The following is an 18,143-nucleotide window of genomic DNA, read 5'->3' as shown; positions in this document are numbered from 1 at the left end:
CCGTGCCTGTGCGCACGGTCATGGAAGGCCGGCGTCGAAAGGCACGGAAGCAAGAAAGGGAGAAGGAGAGGGTTAATTTCAGTGCAACTTTTACAGCCAGACCCGGCTCTCAAAAAGTCACCGGATTAGGCTGATACAACAGACCCGGCGCTAAAAGCTTTAATCCAAGGCTACCGTGCATGCAGGAGGGATTCCCGCGGAGCCCGCAGCTTTCTGCACGTACTGGCAAGCACACCTTCCCAGCAAGCCGAGGCTGTGACCATTTCTCTGGTGTACATCACTGTAATTTTCTTTACCAAGGAGGAATAAGCTCTTGTTGGGGTAATGAATAAAAAAATGGTGTCACCTGTGAATCCGGGTGGCAGGTTTCCAGCTAAGGGGGCCGCAGGAACAGCCCCGGGACGCACGAGGTGGCACAGGGCAGAAAAGAGCCCCGGGGCACCCAGCAGCTGCATCGCTGCACCCGCAGAGCTCTCCCCATCGCGCTCCGAAGGCTGCATCCCAACACCGAGCCAAAGCACCTGCTGCTGAGCCTGCTTTTAAAAGTAGTTTATTTGGATTTTCCACATCCTTTAATGAATCGCAAATATATTAACAGAAAAGACTTTTTTCCCCTAAGACTGTACAATTTCTGAAATAAAAAGTCAGGAAAGCAAAAAAAAGACAAATTACATTGTTTCAATGCAAATAGTACACACCACACCCACACTTTGCATTTTTCCATATTTTTGTTGTAAGAAAATGACAGTTCCCTAATTCTTTTCAGTGAACAGCCTTGCCCAAACCTGGCTGTCAGAGTGCCTTCGTGCTCACCGCCCTTCTCCTTGCCCCTCTTCAAAGAGTAGCAAAACTTTATTGATTCAACACTAATTTTGTGTATCTATTTAGAAGGTAAAATAGCAGCATGGTCCAAATGTTACTTGATATCCTTGGAGGAAAGAAAAAGCAACCATTTAAGATACGATGTACATGTAAAGCAGCAGGACGGTTTTTTAAGTACTAAATCTTCAAGGTAGAATCCTTTTAACACCCCAGCTGAGTTAAGAACTCTTGCCAGGGTGTTGGAAATCTTAGTACAGTTGTTCACAATTTTCAGAGAAGGGAAAAAGCCACCTAGTTTCCTAAACCTCTGGTCCCCAGTTAAACAAGCAGCAAGTCTCCTGGAAAAGTCACAAGAGCAGCACCTGTTTTTTCAGATCTGAAAAGGATAAAAAAAAGTGTGCAATTTTGGGAGCTAGAAGCGCCCAGCGTTTTTTAGATCTAAAGACAAAAGGCCCCCCGGCTTCAGCTGAGAGTCTTCTAGCTCCCAGGGAGAGGGAAGAAACTCATGCTTTCTGCTTAAGAAAACATCGGGAACCAAAAGGAAGGCAATTCATGCATCAGGTGGTGGCACTCACACAAGTACTGCCTCCAGACCTTCTGCTGAGGTGTGGGGTGCTCTCAGACTCCTCGAGGAAGCCTCACGAGGAACACGCACCGAAACCGTAGGCGCATTGCATCTGGATGGAAAAACGATGTCGTGACAGCCAGGGAACCCAAGGGCCCCGCGAGAGCTTTACCGTTGGCACAGAACAGCCCTTGGGAAATGCAAGCCCCGCATTTTCCTCAGGGAGGATGCATCAGGAAGCGAATCGCACCAGAACATCGATCACCGCGGGAAGCCGTGCAGGATTCAGCACACAAGTCAGCCGAAACACGTCATGGTTTCAGTTCATCCCCCATCCAGACACAAGCTGAACTGAAGTGCACGGCCGAGGCACAAGGCTCCTTTCATAAACTACCATTCCTCATTTTTTTCAGATTTCATTTCACACTATTAGGGGAGTTCTCGCCTATTTCTCTCTGCTTGTCCTCCTGCTTCCAAAAAAAAAACAGTATTTCCACACAGCACTTGTGGATTATTTTTGTTTGAGGAAGGCATCCCAGTGGCTCACAGCCAGCGAGGAGCCATGACAGGGCACGGGCCTGGTGTAAGACAAGGTTGCAGTTTTAAAAGCTTAAGTTCTAAAGGTAACTACATAACCCCTAAAAGATAAATATTTTAAAAAATTAAGATTGATGACAAATATGTTGCCATGAAATTTATATCACTCCCAATTTATTATGCATAAATTGCTCTTTAAAACTGCTCGTATCATACGCTTTCTTTATCGCCACTGCATAAAGGGCACCAAGTGTTGCTGCAAAATGCTACAGAGAAAGATCATTTTAGACTCGTTACTGTGGCAGTTTTCTTCTCACAGCAGCAGCCTCAGTAGAGGAGGAAAGGGGTCTACGTTCCTACAGTGAGAAAGTACTTTAAGAGTCTTAAAGAACAGCTTAAAAAAAGAAAGAATTGCACATTTTTGCACACTGCTTGGACCACACTTTAGAAAACAGTTTTAAAAAGGACACTATCTTAGGCAATTACTTGATGCATTTGACTGTAAGGTTCTGATTGCATTAAGGCTTCCACGGTCTTCCCAGTTTATTTGTTCAGAAAGACACAGGCGCTGTTGGTTAAGGGTTTGATGTTTCCACATTAAGTTGTATCTACATTGCTCTTTGATTTCGCCCTTTATTAATTTTTATTCTCACACTGGGAAGAACAAGTCAAGGGGTAGATGAAAAATGAAGCAATGTGTTGCCGACTTGTTTCTCTGAAGTACAAAGTAAGACATTGACATTTTAGAAACTAGGTGAATAAATTAATTCTTGGTTAGAACATGAAAGCATTCTGTGAAAGCTATGATTCTGCAATGTGATTCTCCTGCTACGTTTTCACTCCTGCAAGTTTGCACTCTAAGTGGGCACACTGAGCATTTTATGTAGTCTGACACTCCCAGTCCTGAGCACGTGCATTGTATTTGTTCACGGGAAACACTGCAGCTTTATGGTCATGTACATTCCCTGGCATTTAAGTTACACTACAATATGCAAAAGTCTTTAACAGCCTGCATTTGTCAACACTGTCCTCGAAGAACTTGGAAATGAAGTTCAGCACTCTGCTTACCAAGAAAGAACCAAACTAAGACACATTTCTGGAAAAAGAACAAGACACTGCTTCATTAGTACTATCCCCGCATCTACTGGCTTCGTTACAGCAAACCACAAGTCTTTCTTCCGTGATATTTTTCCAGCAAAGGGGAGTCCAAAAATAGTATTTCCTCCTCAGTAATTTTCATAAATGTGTACGAGCCAACTAGTCAGACTCAGTAGCAGCTGAATATTGCACTGCCATTAATTCTGCATACAGTTTTAAAGTCTGAGTGGTGTACTCATGGTGTCAGTGGAGAATAATGACAATGCTGGCTCAGTGATGTGAAGACCCAGGATGCGAAGGAAGGGGAGAACACAACAGTACCAGTCACACACTCAAGCCCAGATACTGGCTTTTGGAGGTTAAAATTCATCGCTTTCAACTGCATGGAGCTGTGTGTCATCCGCATCCGTCATGCTGCTCTCTTGGGATTCATCTGTGCCAACTTTGAAAGAAAAACAAAACAACAAAACACACAAAGTAGTCAAACAGTACTAGGCTGCTTCACTACAAAAATTCTTATACAACCAACTCCAGCATGTTAAAAACACAGCAGCAACGTGCTTGTACTTCATTAACAACGTGGAACAGACTTCCTGCCTTTGTCCCCTTCCCCCAAAATGCTTTTAGGCCATATGGCTTTTTCCTTGCAATAAGTCAACCCCTGTCAATTTAATGAAGTCTAAATAAATGCATTTAGAAATGAATTAACATAATGTACTATAAAAACATGCAGCCTAATTTAATGTCTGTTTAGATACCTTCTGTTAAATATCTGGAATTCCCAATGCCTGGCTAGGTAGGGATGGGTATGGAGGGTTCCAGAACCGCCTTAGAAGAATTTTAACCCTCCCAACTCTTTCAAATCATACCAGATACTTGAATACGCTCACATCAGTTACCCACTGCACCAGTGCATCATGTCCGCTCAATTCACAATCAAGTAATATTAAATTAGAAGCATTAGGCAGTCTCTAGTTGCTCCCTGCTTTCATGACAAAGACTACCGCATAAAATATGGGGGAAAAAATTGCTTTGAATAAATGCATACATAAGTTTCTCACACTCAATTACTCTGCTCACTCAGCTCAGATGATTGCTGGCCTACAACTTCCAGGAAAACTACTCAAAAAACAGCAGAAATCTAAAGACAGCATGCTATGCACAGCATAAAAGAGAAATACATATATATGAGAAGCTACCCTTAAATATTTAACTTCTATACTAGTTTAAATTAGTACCAAGGTAAATATCTAATCACGGTTCTTCACACACAGGAGTGCAACTTGAGTCTTTCTATAGTAGAATTTAGCATATTATCATTTCCCAAATGACTAAGAGGTTTCATGTAGAGAAACAATGATGATTTTGCTGCTCTAAGGCAAACACTTTACAGGTTTCCTGCACAATAGGCTCATCAAGTTCTCTGCTACGGAATTTAAAGCACAAAATGGCTTATACTAGCCAACATATTGTAAAGCAACTCTCCACTTATCTCACGTATCCTAAAAATGTTATTCAGCCGACACTGTGAAACTCATCTACATTATCTGAAGAGCCAAGGAAACCGAACTGTCTACACACAGCTTAAACATGGACATTGGGACATTGTTTTATTTCAGTTATGTTTATTGGACAGATTTATTTTTTTTTTAATGCTCTGTGACTTAAGTGTTGCTCAGAAGTTCAAGTACTCTGTCTCCATCTTCTGGTCAGAAACACACTCAGCCCCCAGTAAACCAGTGTTCTAGGTTAGTCCAACTACAACAGCAGGGAGAAGAAAAGTCTGATACTTCAGGAAACACAGCGCAGGATAGTTCCATTATTAAAAAGCACACTGTACACAGGATCAATAAAAATAAGTATGATATACAGTTACCATAACTTTTTCATATGAAGATTTTGGATTGTAGAACATAGCATACATTATTATTTTCAGAATTTCTTTTTGTTCTTCTTTGGAGGGAAAGAACTAAATTGCTTATTAGTATTTATTCTCCACCACTATTTCAGTTTGTATCAGAGAGCTCAATATTTATGGCTTAACATTACTCTGTGCTTCACTGGAACTTAAGCTCACAACATCATCTTAGAAAGAAGGGAGACATCTGGGACATCCCTTTCTGTGGATTATTCCAAGTAGTGCATTTGGGAGCATTTTATTTACTCTCGATTCAAGTGAAACTTTTATTGACTTCCTTCTTCAAAAGCTACCTTTGATGTTTTCCAGACAAAGATGTTTACCTAACATCCAGTTTATTTAATTTCTCCCAAAGCATCTATAGATAATTTTAGTTACCATTCAGTTACATCGCATGATTTCATGCTTCTATGGGGGAAGAGTGGAGGCTGTAGGAACATCTTGTTCTTTCCTAAGATGGTATTAACCAACCATGAGTTGTGTGACTTTACAGCATTATTTTTGTCCTACTCCATCTACATATCCTAAAGAAAAGGCATAATCCTTTCTCATAGTAAACCTAAAATAAGACGTACCTTCTTGTGAATCAAGAACTTTGAATTTTTACTTGCTGAGCAGCAAAGTTGAGCAGTGTGCTTTACTTAAGCCTGGAATTCTTCCTACTTACAGACACTAGGTGACACCTACGCAGAAATACCTCCCTGAATGACAAAGGGTTGGAAATACAAACCTGATTCATAGGGGTAACATTCATTTATTTGCTCTTCTTGAGTTATTGGTTCCTCATCATCTGGAAGGTAACGTTTATCAATAGCCTCTTTAATCTGGTTGTTGGCTCCTTTGGGATCTAAGTCCATCGCCCATGAGAAATTCATTAGGGCCAAATGAGTTTGACCCAGTTTTTTATAAACCTAAAATAAAAGCATAAAATGTTACATTTACAAAAAGTTGTTACTTGAAAGTTTGTAGAAACATACTAAGCTAGTTAACTAATATCTTATGAAAAGCAATGGAGAGTACACACAAGATTTATTACACAAGTCAAAAGGTAAAGAGAAAAGGTGTGTGGAAAGAGCATGCAAGTGTTCCTACTTAAGTGGCCAAAAGGATTAAAAGAAATTAGCAGCTGACAGATTCAAGAACATAAGAAAGTGGCTCTTCAGATATAATTTATGCTTTGCAACTGTGGCAGCAGGGTGGTATAAAAGCTTTTAGCATGTTTTGTGTTGCCTCCCTCTTTTCCGATTTTTACAGTCATTGTAACCCCAAGTCTACTACTTGCTCAGGAAAAGCCCAAAGTCTCAACCTTCTATTGTCAGAGACAGAGAGAATAGTCTTGTGAACCATTAACCACATGCATAGAGTAACCTTATATTCTTCCCTACAGCAGGTGTGTGGGGGGGGGAGGGCCAATATTAAACATCACCTAGCTTGTCCTGATAAACTGATTGGGAACATTTTCACAACAGTGCATTACCAAATCTAGTATACATTTTAATATATTTTACCTTCAGAGCAAGTTTATGGTGACAAAGAATTGCTCCTTGTCATTAAGGACAGGCAAACATGTAATTTATCTGTATTAAGATTTAAGCAGCAGAAGTTCTCAGGTTTGTCAAGACATGGCAACTAACACCAATTTAGAGGTCCAGCTACTACTGGATAAACACCAGTCAACAAATTTCAGCACAAATCCTTTTACTTCTCTAATTCAAAAAAAAGTCTCGTTGATTAAGAGTTACCCAGTCTGTGAAAGAGACAAGTTTGTCTTGTTGCTTCCTAATGACTACCTACAGAATTTAAAACGGCTAATATGCTTTAAGTTTTGCAAAGAGGATTGCCAAGGAAGGACTTCTATTACCAGATTACTTTTCTCTGGCATTAAACAAAAAAAAGTTGGAATGTAAACACATCTGATGGACTAGAAACATCTTTTCCTGTGCTAGTCTAGTCTATTAGCCTGAATAAAGGCTTCTTGCTTTCCAAACCTACGTAGAAAGAATTTTCTACAATTCTTCTGGGAAGGCCATCAACTGAATGAGACATTGAGGCTACTGATGGAGACTTAAAAGTACTCCAAAAATACTAATTCAACATTTGAAGACATATTGGAGTGTGATTCAATATTTGAATAGCTTCATGTCCATATAACCAACATGTCTGGCTGATAGAAATTCTTAATTTTGAGGGATAGACCATTTCCATCATTACTATAATACTGGATCAAGCCTTCATGAAGTTCAATTTTCAAGGAAAAATATACAACTATGCATAACCACTGCATCTTTTTTCAGTGAATTATCTCAATAGAGATCTATTTCGCAGTTTCTAAAATAAATTATTTCAGGTTGACAGTAGTGAAATCAAAGAAGACACAGAACAACAGGGGCCTGAGTTATTTTTTCTTGGTTTTAAAAATACCTTGAGGCTGCTCCTGTCTTCTGCATTTAAAAGCTGATAAAGCTGTGAGTTTATATGCAGTAAGTCTTATTTAAAGCTCTGGGAATTTTTAGAATACTGCCCCAAATGGAAGCAGCTTAGTGACAGGCATCAAATTTCCTCATTAGGCATACATTTCTGCAATGAAGAAAAGCAAAGTACTTACGAACACAGTTAAGTTCCACCTACCTTTCCTATTAAAAAGTAAACAAGAGACTCTTTGGGAACAATCTGTTTCAGTTCTTCAAGTTCTTGTAAAGCAGACTGTAAAGGAAGAGAAAAGATTCAGTACAAGCTAGCAGTCTGCAACCAGTTACAGCATCACTGAACTGCATTTTAGTGCTGACGAGAACCCTGGCATTTACATACAGTATACTCCACCAAGAACAGTACAGACTCAGAAGAACCTAAAGCTTCTTTTACATTAGTTCCTCATGTAAAGATTGTAGGTTATTATAGCAACAGAGGAAGTCTGTTGGGCTTTGGTCTCCTAGAAAAACATTTAACATTCTTCTGCTCTTGTATTTATCCTCTGCTTTTAATTTTTAGAAATAAATCTACAAATTGCACTTCAGTAAGTCCTTAACCTTAATACTTCTTATGTTTAACTGGTTACATTATGAATTTTCAAAACAAGTTCTAAGTAAAGTTTTCCCTTTACATATGTACACATTTCTGAAGCAAGGTTTCAGGAGCCAGACTGCAGCTTGTATTCTGCGGCCAAGAAAAACAGGCCAGAGGACAGAGTCACTGGAAAGACAGACTGTGGGAAGATCATCTCCACTCATAAATAGGGTACAAGTCAGCAAGGGATCAGACTGAAATTATTTGACTTCCTATTTTTTACTTGATAATACAGCCTTTGAAATGGCTAGTTCTTATTGCTGTAATCTGCTGTGGGGCTGTTTGCTGAGCCAATTTTTAGTAGTTTAATAGAAATTCACAATAACACAGCCCCATCTTGGTGACAGCTGCAATAACGTCCCCTTCTTTCTTTTTCCAGGGTCAGACTAAAATATTAATTAAAAAGGTACCTTTTGGCTTCAGATTTTATGACAATCAAAAAATTTAACATATTGCAAAAGTGGCACTTGCCAAAACAAATGCTTTATGTTAGACTCCACAGGATAGGTCAATCTTCCTGCTCATGCTGCAAGCCTTGACGCTACCAGTGCTTATCAGTTAACATTCAGCCACCAGTGCATCCCCATTCATAGCTGTAACAATTTAAAGATAATTTAAAGTTGTCTACGCGTACCAAACCTTACCTTGTACTTTTCATTTGCAAATAATACAGAAGCTCTATGGAATTTGCATAGCGGGTTCTTGGGGTCAATGTTAATAGCTTTGTTTAAAGTATCCAAAGCCTTTTCAGATTTTTTCAGTGCATGCTGGACCTATTAAAGAAAGGAAGGAAAACCTTAAAGAGGGAAAATGGCCAAATAGACTTGTCTGGCAGATCAGCTGCTATATTTGTTTACAATGTTTCAAAAAAAAAAGTAGTCCAATTCCAGACCAAGTCTTAAGAAAGCAAGTTTTCTTACAGGAAGAAAGCTTCACCTCTCCCCATCACCACTTCAAAACACCCTCCATCCACTGGCTGACAGAAGTCATCTAGCCTTTGGCCAGAAGTAAGCTCAATGCCATTCTCAGCGCTTAAGTGGTAAGAATCCTACTGTTCCTACAGACCCTGACAACTTTGCTGCTGCATAACAGGTAAGTGAATGCCAGCAGGTTACCACCGTTCATGCTTGCACAGCCTTTAGTTGCCATCACTAACATCCGAGAACTGCTTCACCACACTGTGAGCAAGCATTTGCTGGAGTGAGGCTTATGGCTGAGGTACTGCGTTATGTACCACAGTGGCAGATGGACAAATGACCAGTTTTCCAGATAGCCCTGCAAATTCAATGATGTTCCCATGAGTAATTGCACATGGGCTTGATTTTCATACCACTAGTAACTTGGCTTACTCGCATACACAACCTGATAGTATATTTCATTACTGGCTAAAAACAATTGGGGGTGAGGAGAGAGGAGTGTTTATTTTCCTGACACATTAATCCCACGGCTATTGATTCATATGGCACTTAAGATCCTCTAACAGGTACTCTGAGATTGTACTTTTATGCTTAAAACAAGTTCAGTAGGACTACTGCAAGCAAAGTACAGAGGCAGATTAAAACCTAAGGAGAGAGCCGAGTACAGACTACTTACTACTCCAATGTGGCACAGTAAGACTGAGCTCTGAGGATTGATATCAAGTGCTTTCTGGAAATGCATTTCTGCTAGGCTGAATTTTTCCTGTTTGTAATAAATCATTCCCAACCCATACCTGCAAACAGAAAAATAATGTTAAGTAAGACTGCATTCTGAGTAAACTAACCTTTGTCAGTGAATATGGTAGAAGTGGCATATAGACTGGCCACCCCATCAAGGGTAAGAAGTGACTCTTTATAGGAGAAAGCTATGACTAAAGTTCTATGACTAAAGTTACTTTTCTCTTGATTGCATAGGCTGAAGAATTCATATCCGATACACAAAAAAAACTAGCTGAAGAGCGACAAAAGTAGAAAGCGTATAGAAGCCTCTAAAAGATTAGGTGACTTACATTAACAAACCTGAATTTTACTACTTTATGTATTTTTTCCCCTCAAAAAAAGCTACAAGAAGCAGATTATATCCTAAGGTATAAGGGGACAGATCTCACCTGTCCAGCTGCAAGCAAAGAACAAACAACTAGATGCACAAGGAGTGTTGCACAGAGAACAGAATAGTTGGCATAACACAGCCCAAAAGATCAATGGAAACCAGAAAAGCTCTAATTTCTTGCACTCCCTGTGTAGAGTAAGTATTTAACGAAAAAATTCCACATCTTCTGCAGGAATGGCTTTGCTCTCTTCTTAGTGAGAACAGTGCTAAGAAAACATTGCCAGTGGCAGCACGTTTAGCTTTTCTCCAAAAGGTGTTCCACATCACACGCAACACAAAAGGGTTGAAGCATGACTTACCATGCATTATAGTGTCTAGGGTTGACTCTGATTGCATTCCTAAAACAAGCTAATGCTTTGTCTAGTTCTTCTGTTAACACAAATTCATGTCCCAAAAGGGTGTAGGCATAAGCATAGTTTGGATCAACTTGAATGGCTCTCTGGAAGAACTTGATTGCAATGTCATGCTCTCGTTGCAAGCTGAAGCAGTTTCCTGCAGCACACCACGCCTAGTGAAAACAGCATTCCAAAGTTAGCAGTTTCCTTTTATAACCAGTTTGAGATGAACAGATTTCCCAATACTGACTTACAGTTTTCACTTCCTACTAGATTATAAATAGTCCTAATAATAATAATACAAGAGTTAGTTAAGCCCCTGAGGAAGATAGGGCTAAATATCCCTTTGAGCTAGACAAGCTGAAGTACAGAAATCAAGCATCTAGACAGCCATCAGATCTGTGCCAATTCGATACTTTGATGACTAAAGCTTTTGAAGCTGTTGAAAGGCTAGAAATAAAACATCTTGGATATCCATGAATAACGATACAGAGTACATCCACACTCTCTTCTCACATTCCAGGATTCTGGAAGCTGCAGAGTAACAATTTTAGCAGCAACCTCCTCACCCCCTCCTGCTCGGCACCCATCATCAAGACAGTGAAGTATCATAGACAAGGCCCCTTGCTTTCCCAAACTGTTAGCATCACTGCCAAATTCTCTAACTGTTCTCCATTACTTCCATTAGAGTTATTATCTGTTATTATCATCTGCATTTTCTCCTTTCCAGGCTATCTTACTACAACTTACTGACCTGCTCCTTCATTGTTTTTTTCCCCCTCTGCTGTTAGACAAGCTACTAGGAAGACACAAACAGGATTCTCTCCTCCAACAATAAGAAAAAACTCTACAGCTTTCTCAGCTCTGTTAAGAGCACATTTATAAACACACACACTCATTACTTGTACTGTGACAAATATTAAGAGAGGTCTGTCTTTTTGCGTATCATGCCTGTACTGCTGTACACTCTGCAGGTTCAATGGACCTTAGCATACAAGCGTGCAATATTCTGTTGGAAAATAAGCTCTAGAGCAAATATGTTTTATGTGCCAGTGAATTAGAGCAATTAAGAAGTGGTACAGGAAAAGATATTCTTTATCTTCACGTACTGGCATTAATAGGCATGACTGACTAATCCATGATCTTTCTGGATGAATGGTGCCAATGCAAATTTAAATAACCATTAACAGATAAAAGGTTTCGCCCTGCTCCATGTAAGCTTATATTCTAACACCAAGAAGCCATTTCAGGCATCATCAGTTCAAGAGGCAATCCTGCCACCTCCCTCTCCAGTTTCCCAAGCAGTTCTCACATGAGAACACACTTGAGCTAGATTAGAATTCAGAGTTTTGTTCTGAATCATTGATTTTGTCACAGTTACTCTTCTCATTTAACACCACAGCATTTTATACCTCTGGTGAGTTTTTATCCATGTCTGTCAAATCCTTTGAAAGAACAGAGAGCGCAACATCTTTCTGCAGATGCCACAGCGTAGTCGAATAGATCTCCATGCCTTCCACTCTGTAGTTTTCAATCCTCCTTACTTCTGAAAATATCCTCTCAGCCTAAGAACAGAAATCAGAAATCAAACTTAAAACAAGATTCCACCCACCAAAGCAGAGCACACAGGTCAAGGTTAGAAACCTCCTGTGTCCAGGCTGAGGATCCTCTTTGCTTTGCAGGTGTATTATGCAGAGCTATCAGTCCTGTTGTATTTTTAACATCACCTCCAAGTAAAGGAAATAACCGTATCCCAATATAGTTAGGCCAAGCAGAAACCCAGCCAGCCCTCCCTGCTGCTGTCTCGGATTACGTGACTGTTCTATCGCAGTGCACATGTGAAGCAAACATCATCAGCAAAAGATTTGTATGTCAGTCCTGATTATTAGCTGTTCTAACAGATGGCAGGTATTGCATTCATAACGGAGTGCTATATCCCTCCGAACACTGTGTATTAATTATGAGGCAAAAAGGCAATGTGAGAATTCCTGCACTGAACATGGCTGATGCAGGGATGGGGTGTGGGTAAGAATGTGACAGCACATACAGGCACTTTATTTTAATTTGGAACTGGTACACTTCTTATGAACACTTGACTAATGAAGTCCTTCTGATGTAGACTTCTATTTCAGAAGCATAATTTCCAAGTTATAACACTCAAAGTAGCAACAAGGGAAGAACACTAGTTCTAAGAAACTCACCAAGGTCTGTAGCCTCAGTTTTCAAAATTAACTATTAAGTTGTGCAGTAACATACAGCCTGAGTAGAGACAGCACAATCTAGAAACTGCTTCTGAAACCTGTTTGTCTCCTGCACACAACATATCAGAAGTGTTTGAAAATCTTCTCCTAAGGAAATGAGCACGTCAACTATCAGGACAACAGCGATAAGGAGAGTTTTACTGCTGGATTACCCTTAGCTGCTCGCTTCTGTTTCTGAAGCAGTTTGGCATCACCTCAGCTGTACAAATGCAGTCATTTCTGAGGCTGCAAAGGAAACTAGGTCACTGATGTGATCTGCAATAACTAAGAAGGGGGCAAGACGTCTGGTTTTAGAACCCAAATAGTTTCAGTGATCTTATTTACAACACCGCAGTACAAACAGTTACATCGGCACAGCTGTGGGTGAAGACAGGAAGAGGCAGGGGAGACCCCAATGACTGGATGCAAGAGAAAATAACTCGAGCATTAAAATAAGCCTAAAGCATTCTCAGCATCTTCAAGATCTAAATCCACTCTAGATATAGCTTTACCATTCATACCTTGTTTATACAGCTATATCAACTGTAAACTTCCCACAGCTTTCACAGGAAGTCTGCAGGTTTTCCGCAAAGCTTCCAAAACAGAAGTGAAAAGAGTAAGAACCAACCACACAGTTCCTACCTGCATGTATTCTGCCAGCTCGAAGTAAGCTCTCCCAATTTGGCACAGCACCCAACCAGTGTTGTAGTGGTGAGATGGTAAATGGCTTAAAATATTTATCGCTTCTTTGCAGTTGTATGAACACAAGGCTAAATAACCTTTCCCCATGTCCCGAAGAAGGCTCATCAAACCTTCTAGGAGAAAAATACAATGAATAAAAATGGAAAAAGGATTGCTGAAACTACTAATCCCTTAAGCTCTTCAATTGTGCAGGCACTGCTCCTGATTTTACTTATCAAAATCTCCCAAGAGTTCACAAACAGGCCTATACCCTCTTAATTCAGGCATAATATTCTAAACAGCAACCCTTGTAATGGAAGTCAGATACCAACAACTTCTTAAGTCAGCAACAGAACACCCAGGAAGAGAGAAACTGAAGTTCAGGACAAGTGGATTTTTTTGCATTTACAGCAGCAATTCAAACATTTTTTCAGGTCTGAAGCAGAGTTTCCACGTCTGGTATCCATGGATACCTCTGCTTGCTGCCCGGAAACTCTATCGAGCCAAAAGAGTAATTCAACAGTTTGTCTAAGATTTTCTGACAATCTGGATAAAGACAAGCTTTTAAACAAATGGGAAATAAGGAGGGAGAATAGACTACATAAACCCAATTTTGAGGGAAAATGATTGGATTCCTTATAGTTCCTTTGAGTAACTTTCAAAGAGTATTGCCTGAAAATATTTTAATCCCTAATAAGGACCAGAGCTGATTAATAGATTTGCTTACAGATAGACACTTTTTTACTACTACTACACCTGTTCTCTTTAAGTTAACTAGAATATACTGAATTCAATCAATCTTTACAATTATACAAAGGTCATAGGTGCAGGCTAAGAACAGGAAACAAAAATAGAGCATTTTTTCCCCACTAAACCATAAAAAGGTGGATTTACTAAGTTTGACAGCATTCAAACAGACCTGCTGCCGCTTTTTGTAGCGTAAAAGCCTGGATCTGTGGTGCAACAGTAGAGATTTTCCCTTCTGAAATGATGGAAGAGTCTAGTTTGGTAATTTCCAAAGTATCATTTATGTTTGGTTGAGTTATTCCTCCCTTATTTGTTTTACTTTTTGTTTTTCTGTTTGGAATCTTAGGTGGAAACTTCATTTTCAACTTTTTGCTATTTTCCTGAAAGTAAGAACAAGAGTTACACGTATAAGAAACTTTTGAATTAGTTACACGTATAAGAAACTTTTGAATTCAGATTACTAAACCTGCAAGTGAACTGTGTAAGAATGTTTATATGCCCAGCCATTTTGCTTTTAAAAAAGTATACAGACACCTTGTAACTTCATTAAATGTTTAGCTGTCCTTTTTTTTTAGACAGCAAACATTCACATATGGTAACTACAGTTCATGAGTATTTGCGTTTTGGTGTCCTTCTCCATTGTTTATGGAGCAGAAAACTGGTATGAAAAACATAGCTTGCTTTTAGAAAAGCAAAGCATCCACCCAAAATGAATTTTTCAATAAATATGAACAACACGACGCCTTACCAAATAGGCTGACAGCTAACAGAACCACTGCATTTGTCATCCCAGCGCACATCTTTGGTTTTGTTTATGATATTCTTGTTCTCAGTCTTAGTTAAGCATTCTCAAGACTGAAAATTTACATGTTACAGCATCATGATGTGTTTCACAGTCAGATATTTTGTAAGTTCTACTCATTAGAGAACCTGTTCTTAAGCTGCTACAATTGCTATGCATATGGGGAAATTATTAGTCAGTGCAGTGGCATGTGCAAGGGAAAAACCCCACAAGTCTGAAAAAACTGCATGAAGTTTGTTACCTTTGTTGTAGAGCTATCACTAGTAAACAGGCGAGAGCTTCTTCGAGGCAGTGCATTTGGTGGAGCAGCAATTGTTGGGCTCAATACCTGAGGTGTTGTACTGAAAACAAACACCACATTATATTAAAGTTCTCGGTTCCATTCTGAGCAAGTTTTAACACAATTTTATTGTTGTGTTAAAGAAAATTGCTCAGGTACAACAGTGCAGGTATTCCCATCTTAAAGGGATGGAAAAACAGATCTACCTGTCGCATATTAAGAACATGATCAGATCTTCAACTACCTTAATGTTTATTGAAGAAACTGTTTAACTGCCCAAAGAGATTTAGAACAAGAAGACTACCCACCACGCACAAGCTTCCTATCCAATGAAGTTCTTTTCCCCTAACAAAAAATAAGCTTCTTCCTTATCTAAAAGAAGAACTCTGCAGAAACACCCAAACAGGCTGTGGAAAATAAATTTAAAAATCCCCAAAACTTTCAGAAAGGAGAAGCAAAAGATAGTTCTAAGTTGAATTATTTTTATTTTCCTACCTTGTCTGTGGGCCAGAGCTCTGTGTTTGTGCAACAAGAATTGGAGTGACTTCTCGGCTATTTCCGCTCTGAGAGAAGACAGATTTTGTTCCAGCTTGGCTTATCCTGGTGACAGCCTGCATAACACAAAGTTTCTACAGGTTTGTTATTATGTCACTAAGAAGCCTCAATCTGTTATATCAGACCAAATCCCTTCTGCCTATTGAACACTGCACAAAGGAGGAGAAATACAAATTACTTCCACAAAGGCTTCCCCCATCCACACGAGGAGCACACAAAGTATTTCTCATGCTACCTGCAAAAATGCCAGTAGCACTGAGTTTACCAAAAATTCACACACAGTATTTGAAAGATTTGAAAACTCCATCTAGTGGCAAGAAACTATGTTAAAACTTTGTGCAAGAATAAAAGAGAATTAGCAGATGTCATATTTTAAGTTCCTTCTCAACAGGGAGAAAGTTGTTCAAAAACTCCCAACGACCAGGGAATGAAGAAGATTTTGAAGTCTTACACTGCACTCACATTCAGAAGCCATCCCCATTAACATCTCATTGTGGTGCTCACTGTACAACATCTGAGCCTGCCACTCCCCTGAAGATTCTACAATAATTTCAAGTGCCTGTTTAGCATACCTGTTCCCAGCATGAATCAGTACCTTCAATTACACCATTACTGTGCGAACCTTTGGGGCAGATACAGAAGAAACCTTTTTGATCAAAAAGGGATCTGCATGATGCCACGTAGAAGACAGACTTGCAAGGTACTGCACGTCAGCTCAGCGATGCTTCGTGTCCACATGCACATATTTGTACTTTTTATTTGCTTTTTATTTATTTTATTTATTATTTTCTAAACAAAGCCTAAGTCGTATTTTTCTGCTCCCTCCAAGGGCACTAACATTCAAGTCAGTGATAGTCATTTGGAAAAGATGCTCTTTATGACACCAAAAATCTGCAGTAGGACTAATGACAGCACAAGCAACACCAGATTATGGATTACCAGACTTATAAACGTTCCATCCTTCCCTTCCTTCTCAATTTCTTTGTTATCAGAGGACAGTTTAGGCAGCCAGCAAGCACGCTTGCCCACTCAGATAGGAAGCCTCTGGATCCATCCTAATGTTTCATTCATTTACGTAAGCATCTCCAAGGTAACTGCCTCCGTTAAGTCATGCACATTCTAGCCACAGCTACACTAAGCTTTTTCGAACTTGGTAATTTGAAGAGCAGAAGTGAAACTGGCCAAGTAATTATTTACATTGGACAAAGCAGGCATCAGAATTCTAAGATATTTATTAAAATTTATTAAGTGTTTGTGTTTAGGCACTAGCACAGATGCTTCTGGGCAGAAAGCATATCCGTGAATTAGTGAAGTTTACACCATGATGCCGTTGTGCCATACCTAGCAAAGCAACAATGAAGGAACAAGTAGGACTTGATTTCCTGAAGCTTCACATCCATCACGTAGCGCATGTGTGAGATCAATCACAGATGAGGATTACAGTTAGTGAAGTGCAGTTCTTTGCTATTTCAGTTGTACAGACTTGTGACAGCTTATCTTCCTACGCACACACGATCCGCCACAAAGCAGTGCTTTCAGCTATACTGGGGAAAACTGGTTGCTCCTCAGCAACTAAGGGCAGGAATTGGACTCTCCATACAAAGCATGCTTCTAGCAGACTGTTTGAGCACAGCCCATCCCAAGAGAAGAAAGGCAAAAAAAGGGCAGGACTAAGACAAGTGATAGAAAAGGTTGCAATAAGGAGGTGTCTAAAGACCATAATGGCTTGTGCAAAAAAAATCTGGAGTTCCCAGTAACGGGTTTCAGAAGAACATCCAAAGAAGAAGGAAGAAAGATACATACATAGTTACCTGCTTACTGCCTTTTATTCTTATAGGGATTAGGCTATTGAGAGAAGACAAACGCAGCTTTTAAGAGTTCCCAAATCTCTTACAGAAAGGCACAGAAAGCTAGGCACCACCTGATTTGTCCAGACCATCAGATGCAGAAATCTAAGTGTTACTTTTTTAGGAGATCAGAACTTTTGCACTGAACTTTTATTTTAAAAGGTGACCGTCTATAAAACACTAGCATCCCTCATGCAACTTCTAGATTTACTAAAAATACACGGAAATATCCTCTGGTTTTTGTTTTTAGAAATGAACAAATGGTTCCTCAACTGTCATCAACATTCCACCTCTCATTTATCACTATGGCAACTGTGGCAATTTCCTACTGAGTAAAGAAAAGAATTTTTAGCTTCTTCTACACAAGACCTAGCCAAGTGAAACACCACTGTTCAGTCGGCCCTCCACAGACCACCAGCCGCATTTTGATTTGACCTGCCTGTAAACTAGTATTCAAGAAGTGCTTGCAAGAAAGCAGTATTTTCAGCTGACTTGAAGCTTCTAGAATTCTTTGAAGTTACCCCCGAAAACACCTGCGTTAAACAACATTAATGTGAAAACTCCA

General features: G+C 39.6%; 1 protein-coding gene across 7 annotated transcripts in view; it reads right to left on the bottom strand.

Annotated features, from left to right (window-relative positions):
* Nucleotides 1-533: 533 nt before the first annotated feature.
* The window catches only part of CDC27 (cell division cycle 27), a 32,866-nt gene continuing 15,256 nt past the window's right edge, over nucleotides 534-18,143 (bottom strand). Inside the window, exons 9-19 of one of the 7 annotated variants that reach the window (XM_048046508.2) lie at nucleotides 15,672-15,805; nucleotides 15,138-15,237; nucleotides 14,267-14,474; nucleotides 13,309-13,481; nucleotides 11,839-11,991; nucleotides 10,391-10,599; nucleotides 9,597-9,714; nucleotides 8,648-8,776; nucleotides 7,569-7,643; nucleotides 5,671-5,851; nucleotides 534-3,464 (exon numbers count right to left, since the gene is read on the bottom strand). In XM_048046508.2, the coding sequence (XP_047902465.1) occupies nucleotides 3,382-3,464; nucleotides 5,671-5,851; nucleotides 7,569-7,643; nucleotides 8,648-8,776; nucleotides 9,597-9,714; nucleotides 10,391-10,599; nucleotides 11,839-11,991; nucleotides 13,309-13,481; nucleotides 14,267-14,474; nucleotides 15,138-15,237; nucleotides 15,672-15,805 (1,563 nt within the window). In that variant the 3' untranslated portion in view covers nucleotides 534-3,381. Of the gene's footprint in view, nucleotides 3,465-3,494; nucleotides 4,781-5,670; nucleotides 5,852-7,568; nucleotides 7,644-8,647; nucleotides 8,777-9,596; nucleotides 9,715-10,390; nucleotides 10,600-11,838; nucleotides 11,992-13,308; nucleotides 13,482-14,266; nucleotides 14,475-15,137; nucleotides 15,238-15,671; nucleotides 15,806-18,143 lie in introns of those variants that run through there. The other 6 variants (XM_048046513.2, XM_048046509.2, XM_048046510.2 and 3 more) reach the window with 6 other exon arrangements.

This window comes from Anser cygnoides, chromosome 22, assembly GCF_040182565.1.
Source record: "Anser cygnoides isolate HZ-2024a breed goose chromosome 22, Taihu_goose_T2T_genome, whole genome shotgun sequence".
In the NCBI taxonomy this organism is placed as follows: domain Eukaryota; kingdom Metazoa; phylum Chordata; class Aves; order Anseriformes; family Anatidae; genus Anser; species Anser cygnoides.
This window is presented reverse-complemented; position numbering and strand designations above follow the sequence as displayed.